General features: G+C 37.1%; 1 protein-coding gene across 1 annotated transcript in view; it reads right to left on the bottom strand.

Moving 5' to 3' along the window:
- The window catches only part of THSD7B (thrombospondin type 1 domain containing 7B), a 618064-nt gene that overhangs the window by 41989 nt on the left and 560256 nt on the right, over positions 1 to 15819 (bottom strand). Inside the window, exons 17-19 of the mRNA XM_037030021.1 lie at positions 7210 to 7354; positions 5221 to 5336; positions 2794 to 2911 (exon numbers count right to left, since the gene is read on the bottom strand). Of these exons, the coding sequence (XP_036885916.1) occupies positions 2794 to 2911; positions 5221 to 5336; positions 7210 to 7354 (379 nt within the window). The remainder of the gene's footprint in view (positions 1 to 2793; positions 2912 to 5220; positions 5337 to 7209; positions 7355 to 15819) is intronic.

The raw sequence follows: 15819 nt of genomic DNA, 5'->3' as shown, positions 1-15819 counted from the left end.
AACAGCCACTGTCAGGGGCTGGCTGCCTTTGAGCTTGTGAGCCAGTTTGCAAGCTCTTTCCTGTTCAGGCTTTCCCCTACAGTCAGAACAACTCATGCTGACACTGAGAAAATTATCATAAAGATGTATTGACTATATGAATGGACAATGAAGAAATGAAGGGATGGAAGAATAAATTCAGGAAAAACATTTTAAAAAAAGAACAACTCATGCAATGACAAATATTAACAGAAATGTTTCCAATGTGCCAGGTGCTGTGCTTCATGGAAACTGGGGGAATTCACCCATGAAGAAAGCAAACAGTGGGTTTGCTTCCCTAGGTAGACAACCATTAAAATGTAATTTGTGCATGATAAAAGTAGTAAGAGGCAGTAGTAGGGGTGATGGTAAGATGTTCCACAGAGGGAAAGGTGCCAGGGTACAAAGAAGAACCCACTGAAGGATGTGACTGAAATGCACAACAGTGGAGCTCAAAACACTAACTGGACAGAGGGAGGTGATAGGGATAGAGGGGCAGGCATGGGGGAGATCCCGCAGGTCCTTGGGGATGATGCTGACAACACAGGATGTTGTCTTTCTCTACTTTTCCATTCTACCTTTTAGCACTCTGGAGTCACACATACCAGCAGAGGCCCATAATCTCTATAGAGATTATGGCCACAGGATAACCAGGGTAGGTCACCACTGGACAAAAGAGGAACCCGTCATTCTGATGGAAGACATCACTAATGTGAATAACACTTCTCACTTGTATGAGTCTTTAGTGAACTCATCAACATACAAATTACCTATTTATTTCTTTTCTTACTATTTTCTCCAACTAGAATGTGGGCTCCATGAAAATAGGTAAATTATTTTATTCCTCTACTGCTGCAACCCAAGCACACTGAACTATAACTGGCACACAGTTATATCCTTAATGGATAAATGAATTGATGGGTGACTCTGAAGCCAACAGGAAAACAACTGTTCAGATTTGCATTTAAAAAATTTCACTTAGGCTATGAATGTAGCATATGGATTTTTAGTGAGGTAATAGAGTAAGACAAGAGTGAGAGATGAGAGTGACTGAGTTTATGGGATAATCTTTAAAAGATCCAAGAGAGTTTCTGACAACTCTCTACTCGTGGGTAGGAAGATGGTGATGGGATTTGACATACACTAAAGTAACATATTCTAGGCATTTTCATATGCTTTACATCATTTAATACTCAAACCAAAAACAGGGCCTCTAATATGTGCATGAATTCTATTTTATAGATGAAGAAGCTGAGACAAAAAACTTAACTGGCTTAAGCAGCTGCAGTTTGAACCTAGATTGCCCAATTTTAAGGTGGATGCCCAATGGGAAATTATGTCATGCTGCCAATCAGAAAACTTGAGGAACTATATAGGTCAATCTCTGAAATCTTGATCTTAAAACTTACTATTTAGTTTTCTGAGGTTCTTTGCAGGCTCTAAATTATGCAGGAAATTGTATATTTTTAATAGACATTGTGATTCCTACATTTTCATTTTGAGTAATGCTTTGTGTGGAAATAGTTTTCAACTTTCTTGGCCACATTTAGCTAATTCATATTCTGTCTACTGTTCTTAGCTCTGACCTTTCCAGGATCTTTGGTCAGGTTCGTGGAAGAGCCCCTTTTCCATGCTGTATTCTGTCTCAGTTTTTCAGATGATCCCAACTAAGGCAGATAAATCACCAAAGATCCTAGCACACTCATTTGTGAGTAGCTCAGAAAGGAGCTGACATTCCAGTCCAGTGATCCAGTCATGGGACTTTCAGATACCCACTTTCGAATATCTTTGAGTACTGGATCCAGGTCTGGGCATCTCCTTTTCCCACCCCAATTCCATAATTCCTCCAACTTGTTGTTCACATTCCCTCCTTCTCCCCTGCTTAGTGCCTAGCTATATAATAGGATCTCTCTTTAGGTCCAAATTTCTGACATTTACTTGACATAAATTATACCTCTCATTCAGGGCTAGAATTCTATTCTATCCTAAACCACAGTCCATGCATGACTGTTATCCTCTTATTGACTCTCGTGCATGGCACATGTTTCAGTCCCCACTTCAGCCTAGTGGCTAGAGTGCTATCTATGCTTCTGTTGGTGTGGCTTCTGGGTATCAAATGCCTTCTGCATTTCTTGCCACTGTGGAAACTTCATTTCCTACCCTACCATCTTACGTGGAGCTGGGAATGTGGGACTGACTTTTGCCTGGTAGAATGTAGATGGGAAGGTTGTATGTTACTTCCAACCTGGTCCATAGAAACCTCCACAGAACCAGGTGGATATGACTCTCCAGAAAATCTTGTTATTTTGAAGTGGTAGAACCTCTACAATCAGTATCTTTGACTAATTTCTGTGACATAAACTACTCTATCTTTCTTGTGAGTGAAAAATCAGTCTCTGGTCTACGATGTTAAGCCACATTGATTTGGGCTTTTACCTGACCCAGAAGCCAGAGATACTTACATAAAACCTACTTCTTCCAAAAACAACAGAGGCTGATATTTTTATAATTGGTTGAGCTTATGACCTTTCGAATAAATACTGCCCCACACAGCCGTCAGCTCCTCTGGCAGTGGCCACTGTTCCCAGGTCAGTTCTTCAACCCCTGCCTCATCATAAGGACTGATATGAGGCCAGCCCACTCTCTTCTCCCCTGTGTCAGCCTCATGTTGCCTTCAGCTGCCTACCATGCCTATGCCCATTTGCCAACTACAGCATACTGAAAGATATTGAAATCTAAGTTGTTTAGTGGGGAAAAACATAGGAATCCAAGTACCTCCATGGCCACAAGTCTGTGAGCACTCTGTCCAAGCTGTCCACCCGGAGAGCTGACAGTCCACCACACACTCCACTAGGCAGTGAGTGCTCAGCCTCTGGGGCTTCTCCAAGTTATGCTGCAGACAGAAATAAAATAGATTTTGCTGGAGAAGTCCTATCAACAGCAAATCAAAACATCGTCCTTTTATGCAAAAAACTGCCCCTTATTCTATGATGATAATCTTTTTACATTTTTGTGGGGGAAAATACCCTGCCTTATAGAAATTGTTGACAATCACAGAAAATGTCTGTCCTTGCTGCACAAAATCAAAATTGCCAGCTGAAATTTCTTTTTATAAACATTAGAATAGACCTGCAGTTATGGTACAGGGAAGGCAGGTGGTTACACAACAGAGATCTGTCCTGTCTGTCCTTGATCTGGCAGTGAACCAGAAGGAGGGCCCAGCACTAAATTCAAGCGCATTGTTGTTCTTCTGGGTAGGCCAATAGTACATAGAGGGCTCAAAACCAACAACTAGCTAGGCTGAAACATAAATAAAATAAGAATAAAACCAAAATCAATAACTCATCTAAAGTTTATTTTTAAAAAGCAATTATGTAAAAAAATGATCATGGGCTTAATCACAGGAAAAGCTGATGATACAGTTCATTTTCCTCTTGTTCTCTCTGCAACCTGAATCTAGGTAAAATCTATACATTTTTAAACAATCAAGGTAGAAGAGGTCTTAGTAAAAGAATAAACCATCTAAGAAACACAAAAAGAATAATTAAAAATTATGCTTTAAGAATCACACACTGAGTGCTTCTTTAGGAAACCTTTGATGGTCAACTCATGTTAAATGTTAGAAATGTCATACCAAAATGAAATTAAGGATCATAGTATAATTATTTGACAAGTGGGCAAAATGGAAATTACCATATGGGATCTATCATTCATATAAGATATATGGATGTTTGAGTTAGGTTAATATTTGGGATTACTTTAAACTAATATTTTAAAAAATAATTGTTAGACATATGGTATTTAGAAAGCAGAGAAACTCATTTTTCTATTAATCAAAATTCTTTCTTTTTTGTGTCAAAATAAAAGATTTATTAGACAAAATAAATGTAAGACTTTTTCAATTATTTGAGTTGTTGTAGACTGCTGATTTATTTTTCTTGCAGTTGACAACTTCTTGAGAGGCAGATATAATTAAATAAAATGCTAACATAAATCACTGACACTTGGTTGACAGGACTCTGCCATGCATTAGCTGGTTTCAGAATTTCACCAAATGGGACATCCGATTTCAGATGGTCTGGTCTTAGAGTTGGTGTTGGTCTGCAGCTACACTTTTGCTTTAGAGAGCATGTTGTTGGGACACTACTTAACATGGTTAAATCAGGACTGATGAGGCAACTTTTGTATTGACTTCAGTTTCTACTCATGGACTCCACCTGTATTAGGAGAAATGGGACAACTTTCGTTTTGCTAATTTGTTTTAAAAAGTTTCTGTGGTGATCTGATTGAACTGGCCCCATATTTTCAGTTTATTCCAAAGATTGTTTAGTGATTCTTATGCTGTGACAGCATATGGTCATATTTATTTCTATTAAATTTCCCCTTTGGTTCTTTCACTTGTACATCAGGAAGGTAATGCCAACTTTTTTTGAACAGGTTTTAACCAAATTCCATATAGTTTGTCACAGAAGAAGCAAGGGAAAAATTTCCAAATCCGCTCATTTGAAACTAGGTAGGGAGGCATTTTAACTTAGTTTGAGAAGAAAAATACAACTGCACTAATTATCTAGCAATTGAATACGAAGAAAATTACCAGAGTATTCTAAAAGCAAGTGTCAGGGTTCTTGTTATATGCAAGGCACAGTGTTTATCAGATATGGAAATGAATCTCCTGCCCAACACAAAGAATCGTATCTAAATATTAGATCCACCTGATGTCAATAGTTTGTTGGCCAGCTAATACATATAAATGAGTTATTAAAAATTTTTAAAAATATATTATTTATTTATTACTGATTTTTTAGAGGGAGAGAGAGTGAGGGGAGAGAAAGAGACATCGATTTGTTGTTCCACTTGTTTATGCATTTATTGGTTGACTCCTGTATGTGCCCTGACCCGGGAAAGAACCCACAAAGTTGGAGTAGGAGGATGATGCTCTAAACAAAGGAGCTACCCAGCCAGGGCAAAATATACATATTTTAATGAACACATTTCCCTAGTGCAAAATGGCCTTTCTTGGTCATTGTGACTAAGTTCAAACTAGTGAGATATTACTGTATTATACTAGTATCCATTTCTCTAACTGAAGCTAAGCTGTGATAGGAAATCAGTCTGCCATCTGTATCAAGCATCCTGGAAGTCACACACCAATATTAATGAAAACAAAGCCTTGGGTGTGAAATACAAATATAAACACGTTACCTGCTCACATTGGTCCATGCTGACTGGCTTGCCGTCACTGCGCACACAGCTCAGAAGGCGGGTCCTGACACCTTGCCCACATGTTGCATTTTCACTCAGCTGGCACGTGCTCCACTCTACAGGCAAAGAACCACCAAATCAAGTTTCAAAATCACAGCCACGGGCCCTGGCTAGTGTAGCAGAGTGGATTGAGCGCGGGCCACGAACCAAAGTGTTGCTAGCCTGATTTCCAGTCAGGGCACATGCCTGGGTTGCAGGCCAGGTCCCTGGTGGAGGCCATGTGAGAGGCAGCCACACATTGATGTTTCCCTCCCTTCCACTTTCTCTAAAAATGAGTGAATAGAATCTTTTTAAAAAGCATGGCCATGAGGGCAAAATACAACCAACCTTTGGTACCTGCATTGGCAGAGAAGGACAGTGTGCACATAATCCTAAAACCACTTTCAGCTGGCTTCAGAAACATCATGCAAGTCTCTCAGAGAAAAACAATCAAATTGATAACAGTGAGTCACCTACTTAAGTTTGCTTTCTTGAGGTAAAAAGTCAAATATTTGTCAGAAACCATCTCACAGTTAGCTGGGTAGGAAAGGAAAGGCACTAACCAGGAAAATAAGTTTTGAATCATCTATTTGCTAAGGATAATAGAGAAAATAACCCAGAAATGAAGCTAGTCATTGATGTAAACTTGAAAATGTTTTCATGGAATAAATATAATCATCAAAACAATTTGGTACATTTGGTGCAGTGAAACCGAAAGAGGTACCCCAAAAGGAAAAAGTTTAACATATTCAGAACTATAGGGTCTGTCCCCAAAACCCTACATTTAAAAAATTATTCTCTCATCAAAAAAGGTTTTATAGATTTGGATACTTGTATTACAAAGTAGACAACTGAGAGTTCAACTAAAATCCCCCCAAATTAACCTGCATCTTAAAAAACTTTTATTGTTGGTGTGGATAAAAAGGACGATCTTGATCATATGCAATGGGAGCCTTTTAAAGGGGCTTTTCCATATTTGGTAGATGATTTGAGAGTTTAAAAACATAGCAAATTCTTGGTATAATAAAATCAGTGTTTTAAAGACATCCTTTTTTCACTAAAGCAAATTTAATTGTATTTCTGAAAAATTACTATGAGAGCCAAGTATCTGAAGTACCTTTAACCAAAGAAAAAGAACAAAAACACGAGGTCATCTTTCACCTGTAAAGACAACCATATTGCGCCATGGAACATTCTACAAGGTTTTCTACATGAGAAATCTCAGCGGTGCCACTGGGATTTCAGCGGGGAATTCGTTTCAGAAAATGAGATTGCTTTGCACTGCAGGCACATCGCAGTTTGGTCGTCAGTATTGAATTCAATGCTGAGACTGAACATAGTTCCACATTTTGTAGATCTGCTACTGTGGGAAATGGTGGGTAGCAGATCAGTGTAACTAAACAGTTTTGGTGTTCTACACTGAGCACTGTGGTTCCCAGGAAGAATCTTAGTGGCTTAATACCAATGCTGTTAGGATTCCCAGTGTCTCTCACGCATCCCTGCCCAGATGGCAGGCCTATCCTTCACCCTCACTGAGATCCACAGAGCAAGTACATCACAAGCTTGGGTTTCTTGAAATAATAGGGGCCATTAAATAGCTAAATTCCATAACAGGGTGAATATATTCTTTTCTAAGTGGTAAATCGCCCCCTGATATTTTTATTGTGTCTGTTTATCATAGCTTAATTGAACTTTATTCTGAACTGTTAACAAATTTTTCTAAGCATCTTTGAATTCAGAGATTCCAGGTGGTGTTGCTGACTCTATAGGCCATGAGTAGGTATTTCTTGCTGTAAAAGAACACTGGAAATACCAAACTCTCAGCCTGTCCTGCAACACATTTGTACATTCTATGGTTGGTTCTTAATCTGGAGAATGAAAATACATATGAATATTCTTCCATTAGTCAACATTAAGGGAAAAGGGCATGGCTGTGGATTTCGTCTATACCTGTCAGATTGTACTGGAACTGGAAGCAGTTTTCATTGAGGAGGCAAGGCCGCACCTGGGAGTCTTCAGCACACGTTGTCCTGGAGCTCAGCGAGGGCCTCAGCAGATGGCGGGTTCTTCTCTGCATTGTGTGAGGGTCACATGACTAAGGAAACCAAAGAGCAGGCAGAGTTAGGGAAGACCCAGAGTTAGCTGATAAATTATGATTATCTGTATATCTGTAGGGACATGTGCAATAACTACAGGAAAGAAACTATTGAAAACATTAAACATAGTATTTAGGACATAAAACCATTATGTGATGCAATGTAAATAATTTTTGGTATTGTTGCCTGACAACTCTGTTTTCTATGTTACAGTGAAGTCTATATTTTTAACCTCCATGTATTATTAGGTACATAGAGCCTACTTCATCAAATAAAATGTACTCTGTACTCCCAAATAGGCTGCTCCTTAGCAAGTGAATGATGCATTTTGAATGATTAAATAAATGAACAAAGGAAGACACTATCCCAGTGCCCTCAGATAGTCTAGCCCAATAGAAAGAACCACACAGAACATTTTAATGAGAACAGTGTTTTTAAAATCCTGGAACACAGAGATACACATTGAATTATGAAATCAATATTGCTTATCAGCAATAGAACTTTCCTCCTATTTGGGAGGTCCTCTGAGTCATCGAGGATGAGCCACCACATGCCATGGCTTTTTCGGCAAAATAAATGTACAAATGTGAACTTCAGAGATCTCCTGCAAATATCACTTTTTCCATGGGTCTACATGTTCTCTCATAGCTTCAATGCAGGTAATGCCCTCAAGCCCAGCAAACCTGCCTGCCACATCTTCTCCAACTGCTCTATCCGCAGTGGACCTCAAGCCTCCCTGACTAGAATAATCTCCTTTCAGCTGTCCTATATCCTATCCTTCCGCTCCCTCAGAACACTAATGGGGCTTTCATTACTGAAAGTCTTTCTTTTAATAGTTACAAATTCTCCTCTTCTTTACTGAGCAACATTCCACCAAGGCTGAGGATTACTCCATGTGATGTGCTTCTGAACATATATACATACACATACATTTATATGTTATACCTGCCTTTATAACATTATTATTTATTACCCTGACTTCTTCCTTTCTTTATAAACTCTTTGGATGATTGTTTCTACTTTCATAACACTCCCTAATATCTTGGTATATATTTTACACAGTGGTTGTTTAAAAAATAACGTTAAATATGGTCCACAACAACACAATTCCAGACCCAGAAGTCTAAAGAGGTACAGAGATGCTCAAGCCACACGAGAAATAAAAATTTCTGAATTAAAGTCACCAAATCATTGTTTCCATATTTGGCATGTTCTATTTATTTTTGTATTCCTTTTACATTTTCAGATATTAGAGCAAGAGCATAACCTGTGATCAGAATCTTCACTGTTAATCACAGTGATAATGTTTGGATGCACTAAACTATGCAGAATGATGCCAAAACCTTTTTCTAATTTGAAGTGTCTGGAGCCATTGAAAGACCTTTACTTCATGTAACTTTATAGTTGGATAACATGTCAATACTTATAATGTAATTCTATATTTTAATTTTATTGAATGATCATAAAGGGCCATTAAAACCAGGCAATTAGTCTTAATTATCTGCAAATTAATCCCATGCTAAGTGCTTACCAATAGTTTACTATCAGTTCTCTAAAGAATTTGTCTGCATAAGAAGAAAATGAAAAAAACATGAAATTATCTTGGTAGATCTTTCTGATTACTTCTTTTCTACATTATAAAAAATTAACATCTGGACCAAGTGAATATGCATAAGGACTTAACTACCAGCTTAGCCTAAGCCATCAAATAAAGCAAAAGAGAAAATGACAAACACACACACATATGTACAAATAAAATTACTAGGTAACCTTGAACAATTCACTTATATACTCTGTACCTTATTTCTTTATCTAAATCTAGGTGAGAAAGGGGTATATTTTGATAAGATTTAAGGATTTCCTCATAGTCTATCAGTCTCTAGTTTCTAAGAATGGTGGATATGGTTTTAAAATATCTTCTTGAACGTAACCTGTCATTCATAACCATGTGATGTTGATAATCATCTTTTAGAAATTAACATATTGAAAACTGACAATGCAGTTAACTCTCCTACGGACACTTTTTTCCATAGAAACAGGCAAAGAGGGGAGCATGAGGAACTAAAACCTACAAACAGAACCCAACCTCATCTTAGGCAATATTTTCACATTCTACCTTATAAACATTGTCCTAGCATTGTTTACAAGTGATAGATGGGCTGCTTTTTCTCACAGGGACATAGGCGTAGGGCTGAGGAAAAAAAGAACAGGGAAGGAGGCTTACTTCTTTATTGGACCAAGACTCCTCAAATATAAACTTGGATCTCTTGTTTCCTGGAGTATTTATATAAAGATGTGTTGTCAACTTTATAAATAAAAAAGTAAGAAAGCAGCATGTGGATCTCTAACCCAAAGTCAGCTCTGGGCCAGTTCTATTATAAAAAAAAAATCAATGTTATATAGCTCAACTTTATTTGCTAGGAAAGGAGATGACCATTAAGTACCAATTATAATACTCCCCACTTCTCTGTGACTTTTCTTTCTGTCGTTTTAGTTGCCCAAAGCCAACCATAGTCCAAAAATGTTCTATAGAAAATTCCAGAAATAATTCATAAGGTTTAAATTGTTCACTGTTATAAGTAGTATGATGAAATCTCACACCACCTCACCTGGGATGTGAACCATCCCTTTGTCTAGTGTAGCCACACTGTGAATGCTCCCCTGTATCTGAGGGAATAGAATTATTTCTCTAATTCTCATGTATTTTTAATAAAATCTAGATGACAGTTTCCAGAAAAACAAAATTTATTATTAAATTAATAACATATCAATAAATCAATTTTATCTACCCATATAAATAATAGATAATTTAGATATTTTAAATAAATCTGAATAAGAATGTATAATTTTATATTTTTCTCATCAGCACTAAACTATTAACAATCACAGTTTAATAAAATCTGGCATAATTCAAGTACTTCTGAATTTAAGTTACTCTGCAAATTTCTTATCTGGAGATGAGCATGATTCCAAGGCTTGTCCTTGTCAGCTCTCATTACATATAGAAACCCAATGCCTTTATTCTCTCACAAGGTTTATCTGCTGATTCTGAGATGGTCTCTCCCTCATTTAGTCAATTACCCTTCCTGCCAGTAGCTCTGCTATTTCTCTCTGTATCTTTTATAAGGAAACAATGGATATATGCTATGAACTTGAGTTTTCTTACTTGGAAAAATAGGCTAAAAAGATTCACAAAATTTAAATAAAATTAAACCCTCATTCTCAAAGTCTGATAAAGGATAAGAAAAGCTCTAGGGGAGAAAAAGCTGAGACTGAAGAACTGTTAGTCGTGCCCCTCATATTTAAAACTTTCTCAGAGATTCTAAGGGGATTGTTACAGAAGTGAAAAAAACTTATTTGCACATTGCAGTGCAACAGGAGAGCAACATCAAAATATATACAGATAGTCTGATCCTTAAAATTAAGTAAAATGTTATCTCCACAAACCTCAAACTGAGAACAGGTATGACCAGTGACTGAAGCTACACGACCTCTGTGATGTCAGCATCCGATAAGGGAAAGAGAAAGGTTAAAAATAGACATTTGCATACCCCAAACAACAAAATGAAAAATTAAACCCAAGAGCCATGAGATTTTTAATACTCTCAAAGCAGGTGACTGTAACATTTCCATGGAGACATTTTGGGAGCTGATGCAGTCTGGGTCCAATGAACTCTCAATATGAAAAACCAAAGCTCCCTTCCAGGAAGTTTTCCTGCAAGAGAAACTGGCAGGAAGAGTTTCCAGAATCAATAAAACAAGGACACTTAGTAATGAAGGAAAAGGAAGGGACAGTAAACAAAGTGGGGAGGAAAAAGGAATCCCATAAATTCTCATAAGATAAGCTGATGTATTTTTGAGCTCCCAGAGAGAGACAGTGCACCATGGAGAATGGGAAAGAAAGAAGGAAAAAACAATTCTCCTTCTAAAAGTTCAAAAAATTTAATTTTGCAGAAAAGTAAGCAAAGAAAAGAATTAAGTTCAAACCCCACAAAAAAGTATCATGAGGAAAAATAGAATAAATGTCAGAGATAATAACCCCATAGATAGAATACAGCAAAAAGGCATGTATGAAAACTACTATTTCTTTTTTTTAAAGATTTTATTTATTTATTTTTAGAGGGGAAGGGAAGGAAAAAGGAAGAGAAATATCAATGTATGGTTGCCTCTCGTGGGTCCCCTGCTGGGAACTGGCCTGCAACCCAGGTATGTGCCCTGACTGGGAATCGAACCATGATCCTTTGGTCCAGAGGCCCATGCTCAATCCACTGAGCTACATGAGCCAGGGCTAAAAATTACTCTTTCAAAATAAACTAACAGTCACTTAGGAAATAAAATAAGATATGAAAGAAAAACAAAACTACAAAAACATCAAAAGTGATAGTCCTATCACTCAAGTGATAGGACTCAGTAAACAGATATTTAAAAATCATTTTGAGAAACAAATATAAAACTAGGCAAAACAATAATAAGAACACAACAAATATGCTTCAAATACAGAAATGGAGAAAGAAAATTAGAAATTACTAAAATTATTTAAAAAGAATTTGAGAAAAACTGGTGAGGAAAAAAGTGGGACAAAACAGATGCCACATGCACATGATTTTATGAAAAAGAAAACCTAAAAGAACAAAACAACACAAAAAGTTTCAAGAAAAATTTTTGAAAGATCTGAAACTCAAAGCGTATATTGGAATCACTAATACTGAGCTATATCCTAGTAAAATTATTAAGCTTTAAAGAAAGACCTATAACCTAGATTGCTCTACCAAGCAAAGCTATTATTTAAAATTGAAGGGCAGCCCTGGCTGGTGTAGCTCAGTGGATTGAGCACGGGCCTGCGAACCAGAGGATCCCGGTTCAATTCCCAGTCAGGGCACATGCCTGGGTTGCAGGCCAGTTCCCGGAAGGGGACACACGATACATTGTGTGTCCTCAGCAGAGGCAACCATACATTGATATTTCTCTCCCTCTCTCCTTCCCTTCCCCTCTAAAGATAAATAAATAAAATATTTAAAAAAATAAAAAAATAAAATTGAAGGGCAGATAAAGTGTTTCCCAGACAAGGTAAAGACAAGGTAAAGCTAAAGGAGTTAATCATCACCAAGCCCTTACATGAAATGTTAAGGGGACTTATCTAAGGACAAAGAAGATCAAAATTATGAATAGTTAAATGACAACAGACTCAAAACTATGAATAATTGAACCTTAAAAATACAAAGCAAACAATTAGAATAGGAACAGAATCACAGAAATGGAGGGTTATCAGTGGGGAGGGGGATAGCGGAGAATGGGGGAAAAGGTCCAGGGAATAAGAAGCATAATTAGTAGGTACAAAATAGATGGTGGGGGGGTGGTTAAGAATAATATAGGAAATGAGAAGCAGAAGAACTTATATGCCCGATCCATGGACATGAACTAAGGGGGCCATTGCTGGAGGGAATGGGAGTACCAATGCAACAACTATAATAGCATAATAAACAAAATAATAAAAATAAAGAAAAATAAATATTATTTGAATATCCATGCAAGAATATAAGAGGGTTTATAAAGACAAAAATTCAGATTATTGTTAGACATTTTGACAAGAAAACCTCATGTCAGAAAAAAATTAGCCCTGGCTGGCGTAGCTCAGTGGATTGAGCACAGGCCTGAGAACCAGAGGATCCCGGTTCAATTCCCAGTCAGGGCACATGCCTGGGTTGCAGGCCAGTTCCCTGCAGGCCAACTCCCAGCAGGGGGCGCACAAAAGGCAACCATACATTGATGTTTCTCTCCTTCCCCTCTAAAGATAAGTAAATAAATAAAATCTTTAAAGAAACTAACTAACTAACCAAATAAATAAATAAAATATTTTAAAAAATAAAAAAATAAAATTGAAGGGCAGATAAAGTGTTTCCCAGACAAGGTAAAGACAAGGTAAAGCTAAAGGAGTTAATCATCACCAAGCCCTTACATGAAATGTTAAGGGGACTTATCTAAGGACAAAGAAGATCAAAATTATGAATAGTTAAATGACAACAGATTCAAAACTATGAATAATTGAACCTTAAAAATACAAAGCAAACAATTAGAATAGGAACAGAATCACAGAAATGGAGGGTTAAATGGAGGGTTATCAGTGGGGAGGGGGATAGCGGAGAATGGGGGAAAAGGTCCAGGGAATAAGAAGCATAATTAGTAGGTACAAAATAGATGGTAGGGGGGTGGTTAAGAATAATATAGGAAATGAGAAGCAGAAGAACTTATATGCCCGATCCATGGACATGAACTAAGGGGGCCATTGCTGGAGGGAATGGGAGTACCAATGCAACAACTATAATAGCAAAATAAACAAAATAATAAAAATAAAGAAAAATAAATATTATTTGAATATCCAGGCAAGAATATAAGAGGGTTTATAAAGACAAAAATTCAGATTATCATTAGACATTTTGACAAGAAAACCTCATGTCAGAAAAAAATTAGCCCTGGCTGGCGTAGCTCAGTGGATTGAGCACAGGCCTGAGAACCAGAGGATCGCGGTTCAATTCCCAGTCAGGGCACATGCCTGGGTTGCAGGCCAGTTCCCTGCAGGCCAACTCCCAGCAGGGGACGCACAAAAGGCAACCATACATTGATGTTTCTCTCCTTCCCCTCTAAAGATAAGTAAATAAATAAAATCTTTAAAGAAACTAACTAACTAAATAAATAAATAAAATATTTTTTTAAAAAAGAAAAACAAATTGCAGAACCATAATAAGGAATACACAAAGTAAAAGGACCAATTATGACCTAACATTTAATATCTAGCAAAGCTGACTGTCAATGAAATGATCATAGATAAACTGTTAAAAAATGTGAGAACTCAAGGGATATGATTTCCATGAACTGTTCTTAGGAATTTACTGTAAACCGAGGTTTGCACATCTAATATGGCAGGAAAGTTGTCGATGTAAACATATGTGGAAAGCCAAGATTACATGCAGAACTTATATAAAGGTTGTATGGTATTTCTATTTGTCTCTCACTGACAGGTTTAATTCACTTGGCACAATATTCTTCAGTTCCATCCATGCTGTTGCAAAAGGTAGAAGTTCCTATGTGATCTCACTGCTACGAGGAACCTAACAAACAAAATAAACTAAGGAGCAAAACAGAATCAGTGACATAGAAACACGGAACAGGATGATAGCGGCCAGAGGAGAGGAGGGAGAGGGATAATGACAGAAAGAAGGGGACGGGACTAGTCAAAAACATGTATGAATGACCGACAGACATAGACAATGGTGTCGAGATTGACTGTGGGAATGGGGGGTGGGCTGGGAAGAGGAGGGCAAAGGGGGAAAAAGCAAGACAACTGTAATGGAATGACAATAAATAAATAATTAAAATTAATAAATTAAATTAAAAAGGGTGTATAACCTGAAGATATATGTAAAAGAATAAGGTGGACCTATGTAAAACTGTAACATTTCTAAGTACTTATGTTAGTGGTAGTATAGGGATTTGTTATTCTGAGAAGTTTTTTTGTATTATGTGGAGAAAACCAAATGCATAATCATGATATATTTTTTGTCTCTACTGTCCTTGACAAAGTTGATTCTCAGTGTAGAAAAAAGGAGATATCAATGTATCAATAAGATAGAACTTATATGAACTATTAGAGTTCATCTTCATAAACTGACAAAATATTTCAGCTTCAAAATAAGAAAAATAATAGTAGTATATATTTCAAAGCCCTGCCTACTGAAGTGGCCTAGAAACAAAGGGACCCAGCAGGTGTGGACATCCCTCAGGTTCTTCCTGTGGCATTAAAGAGACCTTTGCAGTAAAAGAGGCAGAGCTTTTCAGAGAAACGAGAAATGCACAAGATGCGCCTGGCATATCTAGGCCTATCAGACAGCAAGGATGCTAACAAGGACCACCAGTCTTTATTCAAATGTTTGTTGAAGACATGTCCGGGCATTAATATAAATGATAACTGAAACAGATTAAAACATCAACTTTATTTAAACCTGTGATTTTGTAACTCTACAAAAATAGTCACATGCAGTGACGGATGCTAAGAAAACAACTCATTTTGAAAACTGGTAAATGAAGGGCAAATACACATTTTTCATGGTGCCTTTTCTACATTAAATGGATCAATAGTTAATTAAATAGCAGTTAGGGTAAAATTTATCCTTATAAAAGTACTTCCACAGGTGAAGAAGGATGATAGAATATAGATGTTCCAATTTTTTCATATTTCCTAAATGGTAAAAGGGTCTAGGAATCGAACACCAATAATACCTAAACTCACAAAAAGAGATAATCAGACACGGCCTTCTGAAAAAGAGCACACATTCTATCAAGGAGTTTTGCCCTGAATCTGATTGTACCTCTATAACTCCTAATTTACAGGAAATTCAAGGACAGAGGCCATATTAAGCCTCACTACTGGGGATGCATTTACTAGATAGACTGGGTAATTCTATAGAAA

The sequence above is a fragment of the Sturnira hondurensis genome, unplaced genomic scaffold, assembly GCF_014824575.4.
Source record: "Sturnira hondurensis isolate 20B ecotype Veracruz unplaced genomic scaffold, ASM1482457v3 Scaffold0000256, whole genome shotgun sequence".
Lineage (NCBI taxonomy): Eukaryota > Metazoa > Chordata > Mammalia > Chiroptera > Phyllostomidae > Sturnira > Sturnira hondurensis.
The sequence above is the reverse complement of the archived record's forward strand: the minus strand, read 5'-3'. Positions and strand labels throughout refer to the sequence as shown.